The 20,261-nt window shown below is 48.2% G+C and overlaps 8 protein-coding genes across 8 annotated transcripts; 3 read left to right on the top strand and 5 right to left on the bottom strand.

The window, feature by feature from the left end:
- Positions 1–322: 322 nt before the first annotated feature.
- VTN00DRAFT_768 (uncharacterized protein) lies at positions 323–724 on the top strand (the record flags this gene model as incomplete). The annotated part of the gene is made up of 1 exon (XM_069434449.1): positions 323–724. The coding sequence occupies one exon, from the start codon at positions 323–325 to the stop codon at positions 722–724; it is 402 nt and encodes a 133-aa protein (XP_069291475.1).
- Positions 725–1,459: 735 nt separating this feature from the next.
- Positions 1,460–2,547, bottom strand: VTN00DRAFT_767 (uncharacterized protein; the record flags this gene model as incomplete). The annotated part of the gene is made up of 3 exons (XM_069434438.1): positions 1,460–1,840; positions 1,906–2,352; positions 2,410–2,547. 3 exons carry the CDS (start codon positions 2,545–2,547, stop codon positions 1,460–1,462), a joined length of 966 nt encoding a protein of 321 aa, XP_069291474.1.
- A 1,162-nt stretch (positions 2,548–3,709) lies between these two features.
- On the bottom strand, positions 3,710–5,018 carry VTN00DRAFT_766 (uncharacterized protein; the record flags this gene model as incomplete). Its single annotated transcript, XM_069434427.1, has 6 exons — positions 3,710–4,236; positions 4,288–4,385; positions 4,459–4,523; positions 4,589–4,741; positions 4,797–4,855; positions 4,910–5,018. The coding sequence occupies 6 exons, from the start codon at positions 5,016–5,018 to the stop codon at positions 3,710–3,712; spliced, it is 1,011 nt and encodes a 336-aa protein (XP_069291473.1).
- Positions 5,019–5,908: 890 nt separating this feature from the next.
- On the bottom strand, positions 5,909–7,090 carry VTN00DRAFT_765 (uncharacterized protein; the record flags this gene model as incomplete). The annotated part of the gene is made up of 5 exons (XM_069434416.1): positions 5,909–6,070; positions 6,165–6,420; positions 6,506–6,628; positions 6,826–6,848; positions 7,022–7,090. 5 exons carry the CDS (start codon positions 7,088–7,090, stop codon positions 5,909–5,911), a joined length of 633 nt encoding a protein of 210 aa, XP_069291472.1.
- Positions 7,091–8,639: 1,549 nt separating this feature from the next.
- VTN00DRAFT_764 (uncharacterized protein) lies at positions 8,640–9,682 on the top strand (the record flags this gene model as incomplete). The annotated part of the gene is made up of 3 exons (XM_069434405.1): positions 8,640–8,751; positions 8,821–9,306; positions 9,363–9,682. The coding sequence occupies 3 exons, from the start codon at positions 8,640–8,642 to the stop codon at positions 9,680–9,682; spliced, it is 918 nt and encodes a 305-aa protein (XP_069291471.1).
- A 279-nt stretch (positions 9,683–9,961) lies between these two features.
- Positions 9,962–12,356, bottom strand: VTN00DRAFT_763 (uncharacterized protein; the record flags this gene model as incomplete). Its single annotated transcript, XM_069434394.1, has 5 exons — positions 9,962–10,995; positions 11,075–11,297; positions 11,347–11,459; positions 11,514–12,146; positions 12,200–12,356. 5 exons carry the CDS (start codon positions 12,354–12,356, stop codon positions 9,962–9,964), a joined length of 2,160 nt encoding a protein of 719 aa, XP_069291470.1.
- An 845-nt stretch (positions 12,357–13,201) lies between these two features.
- Positions 13,202–16,409, top strand: VTN00DRAFT_762 (uncharacterized protein; the record flags this gene model as incomplete). Its single annotated transcript, XM_069434383.1, has 7 exons — positions 13,202–13,639; positions 13,700–13,713; positions 13,767–14,380; positions 14,432–14,583; positions 14,636–14,701; positions 14,888–15,507; positions 15,596–16,409. The coding sequence occupies 7 exons, from the start codon at positions 13,202–13,204 to the stop codon at positions 16,407–16,409; spliced, it is 2,718 nt and encodes a 905-aa protein (XP_069291469.1).
- A 151-nt stretch (positions 16,410–16,560) lies between these two features.
- On the bottom strand, positions 16,561–20,209 carry VTN00DRAFT_761 (uncharacterized protein; the record flags this gene model as incomplete). Its single annotated transcript, XM_069434372.1, has 3 exons — positions 16,561–17,373; positions 17,424–20,141; positions 20,192–20,209. The coding sequence occupies 3 exons, from the start codon at positions 20,207–20,209 to the stop codon at positions 16,561–16,563; spliced, it is 3,549 nt and encodes a 1,182-aa protein (XP_069291468.1).
- Between the last annotated feature and the right edge of the window lie 52 nt (positions 20,210–20,261).

Below are 20,261 nucleotides of genomic sequence, written 5' to 3'. Positions count from 1 at the left end.
CAGTCGGCTTCAGAGATCATGTGTATGAAGCTGGTATGTATCCCAGCTGTACTAACCGCTGCAACTTGATTATCTGCCCGACGTTGCAGGTAATCTAGATCGATCTGACGGAACTTCGTCTGCAGTCTGATATTCCACATCCACCGCTCGATTTCATCGTTTTTTCCTTCTCGCTGACAGTGTACTACTACTACTACTACTACTACTACTATACTCTGCGCCATCGCATCCGGAAACTCCTCCAACGTCCGCTGCAGCCCTTCCAGCCAGCACCGCACGACATCGACCCGTCGATACGCGATAGCAACATCGGCCTTCATCCATGTCCGTGCCTCGACAGCTCCGAGTCTGCGAGGCGGACGACAAGGCGCCGCTGTTCAACAACGTGAAGAACGCCAGCACAACCGGCGGCGGCGGCCTATTCCGTATCCTCGGAGCCCCTGGCTCCCTCCGGAGATCCAGCAAAGACCGATACGGACGGCTGGCGCGGCACCTCGGCCTCCCACCGACCGCGGGGATGCGTCAGATCCTCGAAAAGATGCTCTCCGCGAGTCAGGTCCCGCCGATCCCGCCCAGGATCGTCCCGGATGGCCCTTGCAAGCAAAATAAATTGGAGGGGGACGAAACTGACCTGACGCGGCTCCCCGCGCCCCCGGTCCATCAGGCCGACGGGGGGGGGGAAGTATATCCAGACGTATGGCATGCACGTCGTGCGGTCCCCTGACGGCACGTGGACGAACTGGTCCATCGCCCGGCTATTATCCACCGTATCAAATTGCGTCATGTGCGAATTGGAGACTGGATGACACGAACCAAGTATTCAATTATTTACGCAGCAAAGTCCTGTATCAGGGGATGGACAATCGGAGGGTCTAGTTGAAGTGCAGGTTGCTTGGGTGAGCACAAGTCCATTGACTGTTTGGTGTGTGCATGTATATTCGTCCCTTTCTCCGTCCGCTGATATTGACTTGATGGATTGGATTAAAGGAAAGTGTATTGTACATGTACTACTTGATAATTGAAAATAGGAGGGGATGAACTTTCGACTGTTTTTTTTTTTTCGGATTGAGGGTATCTAGATATGTACAGTACATCTATTCTAGCTACAACTTGTTCCGCCTTCAATAGAAAGAGAAAAAAAAATATCACAAAAACCAATCTCAAGAGACCGCCGCTCTCCTCAGAGAAAATCAGTAACTTAGGTCATGATATCCGTAAAACAAGTTCCGAAGATTCAATCCAATTTTCCGATGCAAGAAGAAAAAAAAAAAAACCAAAAACCGGTAAGGAGGAGGACGTGCAAATCGTAAAATTTTGAGAGCGCCATGAGGTAAGATCGAGTGGGTCTGAATGATGATGGCGAGGTTTCGTTGGACGTGAAAAGAGGGGTTGATATTCGGATCGTCCCGACGGGGATTTTTTTGGGGGGGTGGTCATCAATCAAAGCGGAAAGAAGGCCTTAAACGTGCCGGTACGGCTCGTAGGCCTGGCTTCTCATGTTCTGCATCGGGACGTTCGCGCCGGTGTGTCCCGTGTACGGGGTGTTGCCGTAGGGGCTTTCAACACGCTCGTAGGTGTAGGGAGCCTTCTCGGCGGTGACACGCCTACTCCTCTTGTCGCTGCGGTAAGGGGAACTGCCCGAGCAGCAGCACGAGCTGAGCAGCCAGAACATGGTCGCACCGAGCGAGAAGGCGACGGCCAGCCATGTTGTGGCGTACATGTGGCTGCCCATGTTGCCGTGGATCTGGTAGGGCTTCAGAGCGTTGTTGAATGTGCCGGTGAGGATGGCGTAGAGGGCGGTAGCCGTGACTGAGGCGGCAATGGTGAAGAATGCCGAGACCTGTACAGTATATGTTAGCATACCCTTATTGTTTCACTTCGAGGATTGCCTAAACAGATACGTACACTCGACACCAGGCTGGTGACGCAGCTTCCCCAGCGACTGCAGATGGCGAAGACTCCCACGAGGATTTCAGCGGCGGTAGCGAAGAAAGCGATGATGTACGCGACAAACATCCACTTCGTCACGCTCTTGTAGGTGTTGAGACCCTTCTGCAGTTCCTCTGGGAACAAGTTTTCGACACCCGTGCCGTTCAGATGCCAGACTTCGACGGGGTTGAACCAGAACCCGGCCTTCGACTCGGAGCAGTAGGTGACCTTGAAGTCGTCGCCATTCTTGTCTCCGGAGCAGTAGTTCCAGAGACCGATGAGGTAGAAGTCCTTTACGTTGAGTTGTGACTTGGAGTTGCTTAGCAGCTCGGACAGTTTGTCGGCGACCTGCTGGTCCAGGCCGGTGCCTTTGAGGATGTCTGTCGTGATTTGTGGATTTGAGGTGAAATTGCTCAGATCAGCCTGGATGACGGTCGATTAGCAAGTGTGTTGGAGATCATGCTTCGGCTTCATGCTTACCCGGAAGAAATGCAGGTTGGTCAGAGTGGTGGACTCCTTCTGGGTGCATCCCAGCCCGACGAGGACCAGACAGATAGCAGATGCAATCGTCAGGACATAAGGCGTGAAGATACACGCGATCCTGCCGCCCTTGCCCATGTTGATAACGAAGATATATACCGATCCCGGGCGGTGAGTTGAGTGGGCACAGAACGGGACCGTGCGGGCTGTCAGAGATCGGAATGGAATCGAGGTTGACACAGGACTAGCGGCGCGGTGAGCAGCGACAGAGGCTCAAGTGCGACCGGTGGAGGGAAGAGAAACGAAGGAAACAATAGATGGTGCACGGAATGGCAGGGAAAAACAGACGGATTTTATGAAGGAGGATCTGCTGGCCGTGCAACTCCACCGCGGCTCAGCCTCTTCCACGTCTCGTTGGATGTGGCTGAGGGCGGACGTTTCTATTCTTTGCGCGCCAAGAGGGCCGTCCTCGTGGCTGTACCGCACGGATGACCGATCCATCGCCCAGGCAACCAGTCATGAGTGAACTGCCCGGTCACCGCCAGCCGGCCGCGTCAAGCGTTTCCGGCGCTGCGTCATCCTGCCAGCATGCCCACTTGCTGCATCCTGCCTGACAGTTAGCTCATGTAAGACATGAGACTAGTGCTGCTGGTAGGGCACAACACGTCGTGAGAGGATCAGATATGCGATTCTTCATATGGCCGTGATGACGCCAGCCTATCGACCGCAGCAGGTTCTTCTAGCCTTTCCCATCGAAGATGGAAGGATCAGGAGATGTTGTTTACTGGGCAAGAGAAAAAAGATCTTCGCTATCCTGTTAGATAAAAAATATTCTAAATGGGCTGCTGAGTCAGAACAGCCACCTTGGAGAGCTAGAAGAAAGAGACAGCATTGATAACTCGACAAGTATAATTTGCGCCAATGAGAAGAACATCGGTGACGTATCTTTCGTTTAGGTGCGTTGTACAGCATAGTTAGCACTCGAAAGTTTATATAATCAAGCCACCCTGGTCTCATGATATTGGGAAAGCACAAATCATTCTGCGAAAGGCCAAGATTATATATAATACCTGTGCAATTTTAAGGGCCAATTTTTCTGAGATTGCTGAGAAGTACGAAGCTGTTACCATGCTGAGTACGCAGGACTATTTAATTAAGATTGGTGGGTCTCACGGTTAGTTCCACTCATTGCGAAACTACATGTGAAACGAAAAGGACGCCCTGTAAAAAAAAAGTTCTGCGAGAATCACCCATACGAACGTCCTGCACTCGCTAGCGATCTCATATTTTACCCATCTTATCAAATATACGGCTGCAAAACCGGCAGCATCTCCTCATACGCAACCCCACCGTCCGGCTCCATGGAGAACATGTAGTCTCCCCACCACGGCCCTGCCGCCCACCAGACGGCCCCCTTCCAGACATCCGCATTCTGCGCCATGTAGTCCAGCATGCCCGTGATGGCCGTCTTGCAGACGTCGTTAGCCCCGCCCGCAAACTCGCCGATGATGCCCTGCTTCCCGTTGTCTCGGAGCCACTCCGTCGCGCCGGTGACTCGTTCCTTGCCGATCGTCTCGGACACGCAGGTCGCTGATGTCCCGGATCCGTCGGAGTCCAGGTACTGGTGCATCTCGTAGACGATCTTGTCGGATGGATCGGTCAGGGCTTTCATGTTGTCGTTCACGTCGGTCCAGGTCCATGCTCCGGTCCACGAGTTGCCCTCGACGAAGATGTACTGGGAGGTGGCTCCGGCGGCGCGGATGCCGTTGATGGCGGCTTGGTTGAGGTTGAGGACGAGGTCTTGGTCCATGTCGTGGTATTCGTTATCTGATATGGTCAGTGGAGCTCAGGGCCACTTGATTTCGGGGTTCATCTTACTAGTGTCGAAGATGACCAGATCATTTGACGCAAAGTTCGTGGCGACCGTTTTCCAGAAGGTCTGGAAATCGGAAGGGTTGGAGATGATGGAGTTGTAGCTGGAATCATGGAAGTGTCAGAAATCCATGTCCATCTCTCTTGCATGCAGGAACGCGAAAAGGGAGACCTCACTATCTGCCAAAGTTATGAGGATCGATGACGGCATAGGCACCTTTCTGGGTGATGGCATTTACGGTCTATCCATTTTTCGTCAGCACACCAAGGAATTGCTTGCTCCAAGTCTGGTGGAATCAAAACTCACCGCGGTGAGGTCTACCAGGTATGCCTGGTCCGCAGATCCCGTCATTGTATTCGGAACCAATCTCTCCATCTGGAAGGGGACACGGAAGATGTTCATCCCCTTGCCGATCAGGGTGTCAATGGCGGCGGGATCAGGCCATGTATAATCTTTCCCCTATGACGGAGTAAGTCTCTTACGATATGTAACATACTTCGAAAGGGAATCTGACCTTGACTCCTGGAAGGTTCGTGTTTCCGAATTCAGCACCGGACTCGTTCGAGCCGAACCCTTCACCGTTTTCAGTTGCTTGTATAGGTATGCTAGACGTGGGCTGCTACGGACATTCAAATACTTTTGCACGCTTGGTCTCCTGCTGCCGCCTGCTTGGGAGAGGGGCCGACAGTGTAAACCCCGCTGCGCTCAAAGCGAGCACGAGACAACTGAGCTTCATTTTCCACTAGGAGATTGGTGGAAACGAGAAAAGAGACAACAGACCTAGTGAACAGAGAAGAGCACTGCGGTTAAGAAGGACCGCGTGCATTGCCACTGAGGAAAGAAGCTCGATTTTATATCAAAGAAGTAAGAAAAATGTACTCCTGACTGAACGTAACAGAAAGTCACAGCAGACAGCATGATTGGCCGCATGCACATGAAGTGAGATTCGGAATGAAACGTTGAAACAACCGTCGGCCCTTCGAACCGAAACCCTACCTAGGTAGTATTGGAAGATAGAACAAGTGTGTGTACGGGGCCGCTGTCACAACAACCATAAGTGGAGAAAGACAGCCGCGAGTGGTGGAAAATGGCTAATTGACGGGAGTTCCGGGAGGTTGAATCTTGTGACAGGGATAAACAACATGGAACAGACTGGACCGGCGATCGGGTAGATTTCAATACCCCGCAATCTGTGCCATGTGGAGCCGTAGCCCCTGAAGTTAAGGCCAGAACGTCTGATTGTTGGTAATTGAAAGCAAGTCTTTAAAGATTTGGTGACTTAAGAGGACCACTTCCGGTGTCATTCGGATAAGAATTGACAACATAATCAGGGAATTGGGTGGACTTTCGAACAGGCTGTATGATTCCTTTAATGGATACTATTTTTAGACATGGATGTTACTCAATGATAACCCGAATCGATATTGTAGGATGCGAAATGCCATGAGGCGTAATGGTCTTGTTTTGCCTGAAGTGAATCTTGACGGCTGAAAGAATTATGCCAGACTAGAACATGGCCCACCCTCCGCTTATCAATCTTTCCCGTGTCTGGAAAATCGAGTCTGCATATGAAAATATCCGTGATAAGGCTATTAGGATAAGGGGACTTGGATTGTAGCCAAACTGTCACCACGCCCATAACAGCCTTAGGTGAGGCTTCATATCATCCGACTGGAGCTTCTGGTACTTTGACGACGGATGGTAATCGTTCCACCAGATGCAGCTGACACCATCATAATTTATGCAGGAGGCCTCTGGAAGCCCATATCGCTTGGGATTATCGAGCACCTTTGTCATCAAAGTCCAGGAATCGTAGAGAACAGTCGTGGCTTAAAATCAACATTAATCTCTACAGGAGGTTTCACGGGCACCGTTCACTTACCTCAGCATGTGCCAAATTGAAGCTGAGAGCCATAACCTCCAGTGCGTCGTTGAAGATGGAAACAAATTTTTCATGTTTTACTATTGCACTTTGACCCTGGGATTGAATCAAAGGGCTGCGGGTTGTGGGAGGCACGTTGAGGAACAGGAATTTGCGCTCACCGTCGGCATAGAGCTCCTCGACCAAGGAGGTGTAGTGAGCCATCAGCTTGGGTGTGAGTTCAAGCGGATCCGCAGACTGGTATGAATTTCCTATGCTGGTTTCCGGAAGAGCAGTATGTCAACATTACTGGTCCACATGCAAGTCACAAACCCGGTCAGGGTCCATTACAGGTAACCTACTCGTTTATACCGATCCAGAATGCAAAGACTGCATCATCTGCATCCCAATCGTGCGGACGCTGGCTTGTTTTTGTAGGTCGACTGAAACACTCCAATTTGTGAGACAAGGTCGTTGGGGTACGCCTGTACGATGTTGTTATCGATGGAAGCACCTCCTACTCCTAGATCGTATGACAGCACTAGGGTAGCGTTTTCAGCTATTGCCAAGTATCCGACCCAGTTGATTCCTGCTGATGTACCGACCCCTAGAATATATGGACAGTCCACTGGTGCACCGGGAATGCTTAATTGGTTTTGATCGTCGGGTATATTAAACTCACCCAGTGGAGGATTGCCCATGGGACTGGAAGGCGATGGTTGTTCAAGACTCGTGTTGAACCCAGTCGACGAGTACGAGACACCGCTTTGAAAACGTTAAGGATATTTCCCAACCCCAAGTGCCATGTGAGTTTTCTCTCTTACAAAGTAAAGAAGTATGTAGGGCTTATCCTATGAAAATAATGGAATTGCCGCAACTAAGGAGGCGAGAACGATCTGCAAGAGAAGGACGATCTTCATGATGGCTGCGAGAAGTCCAATGATCATTTGATCCAAATTAATTTTGAGACACAGTTCCTAAAATGGCTTTCACTAAAGATCATTATATTAGTAGACTTGGAACAAACAGGTTCAGTGGCCTTAATCTAGAAGTTGTGGTATCGATGCCGATTTCCAAGAAGCTGTTCTGGTGATTAAGGATGACTGCTCGCTAAGAAGAATTTTTTCGCCTTCAAAGTAAGCCTTCGTTAGTGGGATTTGTCTCCCGTGACCAGCTTCAGCCAGCAATATCCCGATACGGTTGCGGGCTAACAAGTGGAATTGCCCTACAAAGCTCGTCATTCACCACCAATGAAGACCAGGATTAAACCCTGCCTGAAGAACTTATCTATTTACCCATTTGGCCTAGTCAAACTTGTCAAGCACTGGCTGCAGACCTAATTAGGACCTTCGTGGCACCTCAGATGCATGCAGATGACGAGTCTTGTGTAGTACCTGCGAGCCTAACCCCTTTCGACACCGAGCATTGGGTCCGAAGAATACAGAGCATGATCATAAAAGAGAAATGTATACTATAACGGCTGTAATAAAGGATATTCCTCCCTTTGGTAGAAATGCATTTCCCCATTTTTCCAGACAGGCATCGCGCAGCACCATGCTGATTACATTCATGAAACTACCGAGAAAGCTCCAATGTCACCAATTTCCAGACGCAAGTCAATGACAATTTCCAGTTTAAAGTAGGTAGTATTGTATGTTAAACTATCGTCCTTCTATTTTCATCTTCATGATAGTTGAACTGGGAGTCGATATGTTTCGAGGGAACTCTGGTCATTCTTTATAAGCAGAACGATGAAGCGAAACAATTTCTGAAAAAGAATTTAATGTTCATAGCTTAGCGTATCAAAAATAGCGGAATATGGAAACTTGCAATGTTATTAACAATGCTTATTTAAGATGATGGACTACTTACCTTACTCCTTATTGACCCCAAAGAGTAACAATTATAGTTTGAAGGATATATCAATACTCAATATTATTTTTCTTTTTCATCTGCCAAGACATGCACATCTACAATGCCATTTCACAATATATGCATTTTCTGCAAGTCCTGCATCTTGTCTCCCCACACGGCCGACCCCACTTGACAGTTCCCCGTGCTCCGCCCCCGCCATGTGGATTGTGGATAGCGAAGTGAGGGGAATTTAACCGAGATCTGCGAGAAAAAAAAATCAACTAAAATAGTCTTCACTAGCATCATGAGCGATGAGCTTATGAGTATGCAGCCTGAGGTTTTAAGCCTGCGGTTCATGTTGGTGTTTGCCTGACATGGGAAATTAGGTCAGAAATCACAAGATGGGAAGCGCAGCATAAGATACCATCTCCATATATGCTCCCTAGACCGGCAAAGGCATCGAAGCCATCAAAGTAATGTGGGGCAGGTGTTGCGTGCTAACAGACTGACTGCCAGACTTGTAGAGGAGTTAGAGGGGGATTTCCGACAGCTTTCCTCTGCACAGATAAAGCCATTGGTAACCTCTATCGTCAAGATGATCCTAGCATAACCCTGGAATTTGAAGCAAGTCGCAAGCCCAATATGGCATTGGTTCAGCTCGATCAAACCTTGTTAAAGACACTCCGCGGCAAAGTCGTCGTCCTTACTGGCGGTGCAACTGGTATAGGACGTTCTGCTGTCGAGCAATTCCATGGTAGGTATTGCCCAACTGCCCTCGATATCATTGTATTACAGTGAAGATAATGAAATAATGATTGCACAGCGAGCGGTGCGAAAGTCATCTTCGGTGACGTATCAGACGGGCCAGCCAGGGAACTAGAATCACGACTAGGACCCTCTGTTCGCTATACCCACTGTGATACGTCTTCCTATTCCGACCAGCTCAGACTATTTGCAACAGCTGAAAAAGCCTTCGGTCAAGTTGATATCGTCGTTGCCAATGCTGGAATCGCAAACCACAAAGACATCTTCGCTCCCGACCAAGACATCAACAAGGAGCCATCCATGCTGGAAATAGACGTAAACCTGAAAGGCGTCATCTTCACCGCTCGCATTGGCATGCATTACTTGCGCAAGATTGGCGGCGGAGATCTGGTCCTTGTTAGCAGTATTGCAGGCTTCAAGGAGTCTGGAGGTCTTACCCCCTACATGGCGAGCAAGCATGGTGTCCTTGGAGTTCTGCGCGGGCTGCGACTGACGGCTCTTCCGGAGAATATCCGGATCAATGTTATCTGTCCATGGATGACGAGTAAGTAGTGTCAACGCCAATTATCTCTTCAAACAGAAGTGCTGAATAGAGTGAAGAAACGCGACTGGTAAAGGGGATCGAAGAGGGTTGGTACAAGCTCAATCTTCCGACAAACGAACCTGCAGACGTTGCGAGAGCCATAGTCATATGCGCAACAGCGAACAGGGGCAATAATAAAACACATAAAGGAGCGAAGTTGCCTTTCGCTGGGAAGATTCTGTATATTTCAGGCGGCGAGGCTTATGAAATAGAAGATAGGCTCCAAGAGCTGGAACCTGAGTGGCTGGGCAGGGAGAATAGTAAAGTCCTTGCTAAGGGACAGGCGTACCTGGCGTCAGAGGGCACTAGCTGGGATGCATCAAATTCGAAGCTGTGAAGATGTGATATACTATGAACAGATAATGTACAGTGTCTGTTTAATGAAACGAGCTTACTTACGTGTTGGAAGTCTGATTGTTACTTCGGTAGATCCTGGGGACTGGCAGTATAAAAAGAGAGTCGTGCAACACTAACTTTGCTTGTACAGTAGACAAGATATCCTACCGACGTTGGGAATTCAAGCCAACCCTGTATCTTCGATATCCTTTCGTTGGTTTAGCTTCTCAAAGACGTAAATTATTTTCTCTGCCATTTACCAGACAGAGATCTAGACAGGCTAGTCAAACAAGCTCTGCACGTTCTTGAACACAGCAATACCGCCCTTTTCTTGTAGAGAAGCGCTGACAGGACCTGTCTTCGTGAAGACCGTCAACGTTCCTTCAACACCAACATTGCCATAGATAATCTTGACAGAAGAATGCTTCTTGTCTGTTGTCATCGTAATAGGTGCAACCGTTTTGGAGTCACCGTTATAGTAATTGAAGGTGCTGTGCGGAACATCGAAGCTCGGGTAGAGCTCAATGTTAAGACTAGGAGCCCAATCTTTCGTCCACTTGTTGTTGGCTTGAACAATATCTCCACGTGGAACTATAGATCCTACTTTCACGTATACGGGGCTGTACTCGAGCTCGAGCTGTACGTTTGCTGTTGAGCCTCCCCTGTTGACTGTTGTCTTGTTGTAATACTCAAGATAATCTGCGCCCTCCGGGAAATAGACCTGACGACTCCCATCCTCGTTCACAATAGGAGCAACTAAGAATTGCTCACCAAAGAAGTATTCGTCAGAGATCGTGTAGGTATTATCATCTTCAGGGTATTCAAGGAACAGGGCTCTCATGATGGGAATTCCATCCTGGGTAGCCTGGTAGGTATAGCTCCTGATAAAAGGGATTAAATCATGGTGAAGGTTCGCCGTTTGCTTCAAGACTGAAACAAGTCGAGATGTGTACGGTGGATACCAAGGCGTGTGACCGGTACCGACCAGGACGACGTACTCTGGGGTGAAAGCCGAGTGGTGCATCCATCTGGCCCAGACCTCTTCCGAAGGATTATTATCCTCTCTGACATAGCCACCTGTATCACTGGTCCAGTGAGAGAAGCCAATGAGGCCGGACCGAATCCCGCTGGTAATAGTATATGCTAAACCAGTGAAGTTTGAATGTGAATCGCCGTTCCACACCGTGGTCCAGGAACGGACGCGATCAAAGGCGCTTCGGGAAAAGGTGTGGAAGCCATTCTCACCCCAAACTTCGACCATAGTCTCGTAACACAACTTTTTGAGAAGGATATCCTGGATATTTTGTTCCCAAACTAAGGTCTCGTGTTAGAAGATGCTGGTATATCAGGGAATAACGTCAAATAAATATTGGGATTAAAGATAATAGCATACCTGGCATCTCGTCCTCCTCGCCACGGTCAATTTTGTATCCTTTAACTCCTATTGATGGAAAGTATCTCAACTTTTTCTTTAGGTACTCGTAAGCCGCCGGAATAGACAAGTTTAATGCCGGCCCAAGGAAGTATTCAGGATTAATTCCTGGGAAAAGCCATCCATTCTCGACAGATTTGTTGTAGAGCTCCGTGTCTAGGAAGGCACGGTTCGCAACCCAGACCTGATGTCTTTGTTCAGCTCTGTAATCCGTGAATCAGAGAGTAACATACCTGGAAATCAAATCCGTAGTCACTGAGATTCCGAACAAGTCGTTCCGGATCGGGATAATACTTTGGGTCGAAATCGAAATTCCCATAGGAGTAATTACCGGTGCCATAAGGCCCTGAGGGATCCGTCAGCATAACAACCAAATAAAATAAAAAAGACCACAACATACGATCAGCAAACAAGGCTGAGGCATGGATCTGATTGTAGTATAGGTGATCCACGACGTCATAGTAATTCTGTTCTGCGGTTTTAACATAACCGTGGAAGTCTTGCTCAAAATCATCCGAGTAGAATGTGGGTCCATACGACGAGTCAGGGGGCATGGTGTTTCTGGCAGAGAGTCCGGTGTAATCTTCAATTATTGACTTGAAGTCATTTTTCCTCTGAGGGGTTATGATATAGTATGTCAATGAGCTTGTGTTGAACACGAACTGAGCAATACCAGGTGAGTTGAAGTCGTAAGAGCCCATATCGGGCGTATCAACGTAGACTCCATAGCCGGCACTGCTGATGAAGAACGGGGCCCGGGCGTTTGACCAGTTTATACCCTCGCTGCGTCCAATCCCTCTCAAGTCAAAGGAGACGTTTGAATTAATTAGCGATCCGCTTAATGGATATTCCCAGACACCATAAAAGTATTCCTGGTCGCTATTTGCAAATTTGGCACCGACATATGGCTTCGAGGATTTGACTTCTATTCGAGTTACACTTGGGCTAATGCAGCTCCAAGAAACGGTACCGCCGTCGTTTGATATTTTCCCATTTTGAGAAATGTCTATTGCTGAAGTCGTATTCACACTGCCTATAAAAATTGTAAGCAGTTTTCAGTAGACGATTGAAGACAGCAAAACGTGCCTGTTAGGACAGTGTTCTGTACCGGTTGGTGCCCATTCCAGGACCGCGTCTCAAACACCAGTGGAGATCTTCGAGCGACTTTCACGGGGCATCTCCCGCCGTTAGCGACACCTGCCAAACTAAGGGCGAAAAAAGTGCTCAACTCAAACCAGCGCATATTCTGGATTGACAATTGCGGGTTTGATTATGTTGTTTTCGTTCCCAGTCATCCTTTGGTTCGAAAAAAATAAGTATACCAGGAACCTTATATTTGAATTGTTATAAGAGTGATCAAAGCCGTGGTAAGCATATCTGCCTACCTAGAAAGGTAAGCAGAAAGCATTCGCTGCTGTTCTCTCAAGCTCCGTTGCGTTTCTCCGCTCCATTGTGTGGAGAAAAGCCTTTCCACCAATCCCAGTAGAATATGTGGTAGTTCACTGTGATTATCGTAAGATCGTCGGTCGAGACTGAAAGAGAGCTAGAAAGGGCACAATACCTAGTCAATGTGGGGAAGCTCGAGAAATGAAAAAATGCTAGAGAATCAGAGATCAAGGTGCGGAGACCCCCGCAAACCCCGGATTTCACCTGCCGGCTATCTCGGGCATGGAGATACCCACTACTCTTGAATGTCATACATTTCCCTAGTATGTACAGTGCTACTACCAGCTCGTCGAGGGCATGCTGCAAGTCCAAGTTCTTGCCAGTTTGAATGCAGTATCACATGCTCTATTGAGGAAAATGATCTGCAGACAGCGGGGTTGTTCAAATTATGTTTCTTCAGGAATGGAATACCACTGGCCCGGCTATATGTGTGTGAGATAGTACTATGGCAACTATCCTTGTCCTAACAATTTTCCGCCAACCAGAAAAAGCGACTGGCTCAACAATCGGAGCTTTTATGCTGTCTTTCACTAAATTGAATGATGCATAACGCGGTGGTTCTATCTTATAGAAATGTTAAACGCTGAATTTCTCTAGCTTTGTCTTGTTTCTGGTTCGAATTCGGTCAACAGAATCTCCGCCATGCTATTTCACCGTATCATACTGTCTCTACTGTCTCTGGTCATTCTGGTCACCGGCCCGGTCGCTGCACTGTTGGAAGAGAAGTTCGTCGGTTTTGATGACGGCAAGGGAGCACTGGGCCTGAAAGGCGCCCCGGTGATTGTCGATCCCGATGACTTCGTCGGAATCCATATCGCTGCTGAAAGCTTGGCTGCTGACTTTTTGGCGGTCACTGGACAGCACTCTGAAGTAGTCCAGTACACAGCAAAGAAGAGAATCGTCGAAAATGCTTCTATAACTCATAACACAGCAATCATAGTGGGATCTGCCACTAATTCCTCCCTAATACAAATCTTATCTAAAAATGGCCAGCTTGATATTTCAAAGATTGAGGGGAAATGGGAATCGTTTGTGACATCTCTAGTTCACAACCCTTTCCCCGGTGTGAACGACGCTCTTGTAATTGCTGGAAGTGATAAACGCGGTGCAATATTTGGTATATATACTCTATCTGAACAGGCTGGGCAATCTCCGTCAGTTACCAAGTCCTCTTAGAATGGACATTGGAAGACTAATCAAGTACTAGCTATTACTGGTGGTCAGATGTTCCTCCAAAACAACATGAGGAAGTATATGCCCTTCCGATTTCCACGAAGCATGGAGAGCCGTCAGTTAAATACCGAGGGCTCTTTATCAACGACGAAGCACCCGCCTTGGAGAGCTGGTGGGCCACAAGGTACAACGTAACTTCTGCGAAATTTGATGTTACGTTCTACAAGCATGTCTTTGAGCTTCTACTTCGTCTTAAAGCGAACTATCTGTGGCCCGCAATGTGGGCTAGCTGGCCCAAACCGGGGAATATGTTTTTTGTCGACGATCCATTGAACCAGAAAACAGCAAATGATTACGGCATTGTGGTCTCTACCTCCCATCATGAGCCTATGCAGCGCTCGACAAATGAGTGGACCATCGATGGTGTCGGGGTATACGATTGGCAGGAGAACAAGGATAATGTGGTTGAGTTCATGAGAGAAGGGGCTGTGCGAGCAGGCCATGACGAATCGTACTTCACCCTAGGTATGAGAGGTCCTGGCGATTCCCCTATTGAAGCGGATGATCCTATTGCAGTCCTCAGAGATGTGTTCAAGGCGCAGAGGGAAATCTTTACAGAAGTACATGGATCAGCAAGCGCTGTCGATCGTAAGGCTGTCCAAAAATACTGACACAGAAGCATATGCTGACTCGGAACAGAGGTCTGGGCTATCTACAAGGAAGTAGCTACTTATTACGCTGCTGGACTGGATCCTCCTGAAGATGTGACTCTCCTACTGCCAGATGATAACTATGGAAATGTTTTACGACTCCCCACACAAGAGGAGCTAAGTCGACCAGGAGGATTTGGAGTATTAAACCCTCTGAACTATCCGCCTCACATGGCTAACTGGTTTATTTGAGGTCTACTACCATCTTGAATACGTCGGCGACCCCAGGTCATACAAATGGACGAACACAAACCCATTGGTATGTACAAAATCTTCTATAAAAGATACAGTCTCCAAATGCTTATCTGAATACAGCCGAAAATATACAAAGATCTATTTCATTCCTACTCCAGAGGTGCGAACCGCATTTGGGTAGTCAACGTCGCTGACATAAAGCCTATGGAACTTCGGATATATAATGGAAATGGCATGGAATGCCTCAAAGTTTGATTTTGCGAACATCCCCGATTATTTGAAGGCCTACTCCGAAAGAGAATTTGGACCTGCCTTTTCAGACGATATTGCAGCAGTCTTACTGGAGTTGGATTCTCTCATTGCTATGAGGAAACACGAGAACTTATCGCCAACAACTTTCTCTTACGTAAACTACCTCGAAGCGGAAAGAGTGATGAGCAGATGGGAAGATGTTGCTAACAAGGCTGAGGACATTTATAACCGGGTTTCCGAAGCTTACCGACCTGCGTTCTACCAGTTGGTCTACTACCCTGCACAATCAGGATATGCGTTCTATGACATAAATTTGTCACTCGGGAGAAATAACCTATGCGCAATTGAGCGTCGAAATTCAGCAAACGCACTTGCAGCCCACGTTCTCGAACGCTTCGACGATGAATTCGACCTGGTCAAAGATTACGACGAGCTCCTAAACGGAAAATGGAAGAATATAATGCGACAGCCGAAACATGGATATGCCGACGTTTGGATGCCGCCTATAAGAGATATGATCTCAGGACTGTCATATGTTCAGCTACGACAGAATACTATCCCTGCTTTGGGAGACGTGGGCGTCGCTGCTGAAGGCCATCTCCCTCCTCATCCTGGACTGTGGGCTGAATCCACTGACTTTTCAAAACCCACAACGAGGTCTCTTTCGGCCAACTGTGCCTTTGATGGACCCATATGGTCCTCAAAGTCGATGGGTGGATATCTATATGAGAGGTGACTACCGAGTCCACAAGCCGTGGAAGATCACGGGAGAGTATGACTGGTTGTCGGTCTCTCCATCTTCTGGGGTCCTCTCGGAAACCTGTTCTGAGCAACGTGTTAATGTCAGTGTGGATTGGAGTGCTGTTCCTGTCGGTTTCAATGAGACGGTATTTCTTTATGTCTATTCAACGAATGGGGACTTCGAGATGATCGACGTTCCTGTGAGAAACGTAATGGCCCCATCCAATTTCAAGGGTTTCCCGGAATCAGATGGCATCATGTCGATGGAGGGACCACACTTCCAGAACTCAACCGCTGGAGATATCAGGTTCTCTCATATACCATACCTCGGAACACGCAGTACTTCAGGATCAATTGCTCTCCGGCCGTACAAAGAGGCATACGCATCTCCCGAAGATTGTATGTCGGCATATGTTGACTACCGATTCTATCTCTTCAATACAGCGTTCCTGAATGCAACTTTGTATTTCAACATGGCGTTGAACACCGACCCCAATCTGAACCTATCCTTCTCCGCAACGCTAGATGACGACGCACCGCAATTCAGAAGCTTTATAGGACAGGCTGACAAGCCGGGCGATCTACCACCAACATGGTCATCAGTCGTAGTTGACGGTGTCTGGACCAGTAATCTCACATTCCCGGTGGTGGAGAATGGAGAGCACATCTTGCGATATAGGGCTAACTCCCCGGAAGTATACCTTGAGAAGATTGTGCTTGACACAGGGAACCATGTCGGCTACAGTTACCTGGGTCCTCCCGAGACGCGTATTTTGTGATGGATACCTGCTCCGTTGGCCTCTATATGTTTTGGCTTCTAACTAATTATTGACGTCTTCAGTCAAAAGCCAAGTAGGTAGCGAATTGGGATGTGATTCTCTTGCATCATGATGCATCTTTTGATTATCCATTTCCGTGCTAGGTAAAAGACTATGTAGCTCCTGAACTAGGTGACCGGACATCCAGCATCTCCATTCCAACTCCACATACAAGAAGCTTCGTTCTAAATTCTCGGCTTGATGGCGATAATGTGCTGACTTCTTTGCCTGGGGGATCATTTGACGGGACACGCACAATGTCCATAGAAGATATGTCAGCTACAGGGCTATATTTGTCAATCTTCTCAGAGATTTCGATTGCATCTACCCCTTTCTTCTCCAGGTCCACGCTGATAGACCAGATTTTGACTCTGTGGTCATTTCCTGAAGACGCAACCAACATGGATGCTGTGGGACCAGCCGATTGCGAGGAAGATTGCAGCCGTTCGAGAAGCTTGACTGTGGTTACCGATGCTGCATGCGCATCGGGAATGGAAACAGTGGCTATTGAGACATTTTCAATAGATTCTGTAGGGTCCAAGTCGAGCAAGGATACCGAGAGCGCATTATCGTCGCCACCAGCCACTAAGAGTCTCGCTGTCTTGGAGATCTTGATTAACTCCACGGATTTAATGCTGTTAAGATGGATCCGATGTCGGGAGAGCCAGGATATCGTAGCTGGGGTGATCGTATCTGGCTGGAATGCTGGTTTCGGGGTAATACTAGAGGATGTCACCGAGAACAAGGTACTGATGGCAGCACTTAAGTCCCAAAGCGCGAAGTGTCCATCCGTCGCGCATGTTATGAGATCGATCGAGGAGTCCGAAAGCAGGAAGTTCGCTTGGGTAAGGCAATTGGTCGTGTATGTACCTTTCGCTAATAGTGTAAAGCGGGGTTCATCTGCAGATGATGAATAGTGGAAAACCTAGGAAATTAGTACCCATAGAAAGGAAAATAGGCAATAGAAATATTTACCTTTACTGTGGAGTTAGAATAAGTCAAGCACAGCAAAAAGCAATCCACTCCTTCCTGTCCTTCGACATCCAGCACGTCAAAGCTAGTTATTCGAAGGTCGGATGCGGGATCCTCCTTAGGACTCGAAGCCTCATGTAGAGTTGCGATTCCAAATTCCGGGATGGAACGTATTCTCCAGACAAAGAATTCCTCCACGCCCCCGCTGGTAAACAGATACCTCCCGTCCTTCGACCAGGTTACTTGTTGTATACCAGTGTTGTGTTTGTTCAGCACACGCAAACATTTGAAAGCGCCCCATGGGCTCTCTGCCCTTGAGTTGGTCGGCACGAAGATACGTACGGTAGTATCTTCCGCACCTGTAGCGATTAGAGCCCCTGCGCTCCCATAAATAACGTTCGATACAGCTGTGGATTTGATCTCTCGTCCATGGCCACCTGCACAGAGGGCGCGATGGGGAAGAGTTCGCATTTGGAAAATATTGAAGTTGTTCGCCTTGTTCCATAGGAATACGCCAGTTCCTGCTGTATCCCGAAACGGACTATATGCCCAAACTCTGTGGACTCCGCCACATTCAAGAGAAATAAGTGCAGACTGAGTAGTCTCGTTCCAGAGAATAAACTGATTACTTCGAAACCCGTAGAGCACCAGGTCGTGCGAACCCTCATCAAAATAAGCCCCTTCAACATTCTGTCCAAATGCAGGGGAAGAGCGATGTATCGTTTGTAGATGGACTGATCTTCTCGTGCTATTTGTAGCTTCCAGAACATGGACACAGTAATTGCCATCTCGACCACAAGTCAAAATGTACTCCAGCCCCTTGTCGCCAGCACTCTCAAGCGATGCAAGTCGAGAAATGTAAGTGACAACGCCCTCGTCATGGACACGACGGACACACGTGAGACACTGTAAAGACTCGCCATTATCGGACACTTCGTATATGGCGAGAGCGCCAACCTTTGATCCAAGGACCAAGTACTGGTTGTCTGAGACGAAGGACGCACATGATATCTGAAAAGTCGGTGGCAAGACTAGAGACCTGTAATTCACATGAGGCGTTGCATCTAACCCGGCCTTGACAATGTATAGGTCTGCTTTCTCCGAGTTCGCATATGATATAACGAAGGAAATATCACCTGGGATCCCAAAAAGAGGCGCATTCTTCTCTTGGAAATTAAGCACGTATAATGCCAGTGGTCTCCGTCCAGTTTCGATAAGGGTGAAAAGGGACTTAGACTGATGATGATACAATCGAATGAGGCCGTTATCATTACCCAATAGCGCTACACCTTGCCGTGGTACACTGGAAATAACGGAGAATGTTCGAAGGTCATCCAGAATAGATAGAGTTTCCCAGGTGATGTCCGATCTCTGCTCTACCTCAGGGGAGCGAGATTGTATCCAACCCAGGAGCACCTCCCCCTTAACCGATATTGCGATAAAACAGTCATCTGCAACAGATGCAAATGTTTTCATCACGCGATCAGTCTTGAAATTCGCAGTTGTCCCACGCTCAAGTGTGCCACCACTTATCCTAGATGACTTCAAGGCTCCGTCCGCGCCGCCAGTGTAGATGACTGTTTCCTTTGGGCTGGTTGATGTGGCGAAGGACCATATATTCTTTCCGGAATGATGGTGTAGGGTCGAAACGTTTTGAAGCGCAAAACTGGTTGTCTGGGAGGGCAAAGTATCCCAGCTAAGCCTCCAGAGCTGGCAAGTTGCATCCTCTCCCCTTGAGACAAGGCTCAGGTTCCGCTCATCGTGCAATGGGGCGCGTAGGAACTGAACTCCCCATATCCGGGAAATATGACCGAAGGCTTTTGCAACATCAGCTTCCGAACCAAGTGGTCCTTTGTCGCCGGCGATATTTCCAAAACCCGTACTCCGAAGCTCGAAGCCATCTGTGGAATAGGCAGAAGGATCCTGGCGCGACGCTTGACAGCAGTCAGAAATGTTCCATATCCGAATTGTCCTATCATCGCTACAGCTTGCTAGAAGGCGTCCTGATTTGTCGCCAACTAAGAACGGGACTTCGGGAGATATGCAGACACCGAATATAGATCCCTCATGACCGGTGAAAAAATGATGAATAGAAGTGGAATGATTCGATGAAGGAATTTCATGGTCTTCCAGGAAGCAAGACCACACAATAACCTCCCCAAAGACAGTTCCGGCAGCTATCAAGATGTGAGTTGCGGAAAGTGAGATAACGTCGGCAGAGTAAAGGATCGATTTCACGCCTACCGCCAGTTGATGTAAACGAATACTCCTCGTATAGTTTGAGGATGCATTCTGTACCACATCAAGACCTAGTAGGGCATTGTGAGCTGTAACCAGATAGGCTCTGCGCTCGTGATCATCGCCATAGGAGGGGCATGCTTCTAGAATCCAATCAGGAGCTGCATATTCAGCGCTTGCAGCAAATAGGGATGCTTCGAATCTATCACTGCTATCTTTTCGACCAGTTATATCAATGACGCGAAGGGACTGTCCTCCCCATACTAGGATTCGGGCATTATGACTCCCGTCGTCCTGCGACTTCTGTTCGTCAATTATGAATCCATGGACATTGTTCCTCTTAAATGTCCGAAGTTGCGCCAGCAGTACTCCGCTGGCCTCATCAATCAAGCGGGTGTAAGGACCCTGTCCTTGCACAATGATGCTCACATCTATAAAGCTGAGGGGTTGGATTGCTGTTATAGGAAGGCAAGCGTCCGTGTGCTGGGTACAGTCAGCGCAGACCTTGAACGCCTGAGAGGATTTGCACTGACCTCGAGTGTGAGAGACATTGATGCTAATGACGCCCATATAGAATGCTAGAATAACAGATCAAGTTTCTAC

Source organism: Thermoascus crustaceus (genome assembly GCF_041956765.1).
Source record: "Thermoascus crustaceus strain CBS 181.67 unplaced genomic scaffold VTN00scaffold_1, whole genome shotgun sequence".
Lineage (NCBI taxonomy): Eukaryota > Fungi > Ascomycota > Eurotiomycetes > Eurotiales > Thermoascaceae > Thermoascus > Thermoascus crustaceus.
This window is presented reverse-complemented; position numbering and strand designations above follow the sequence as displayed.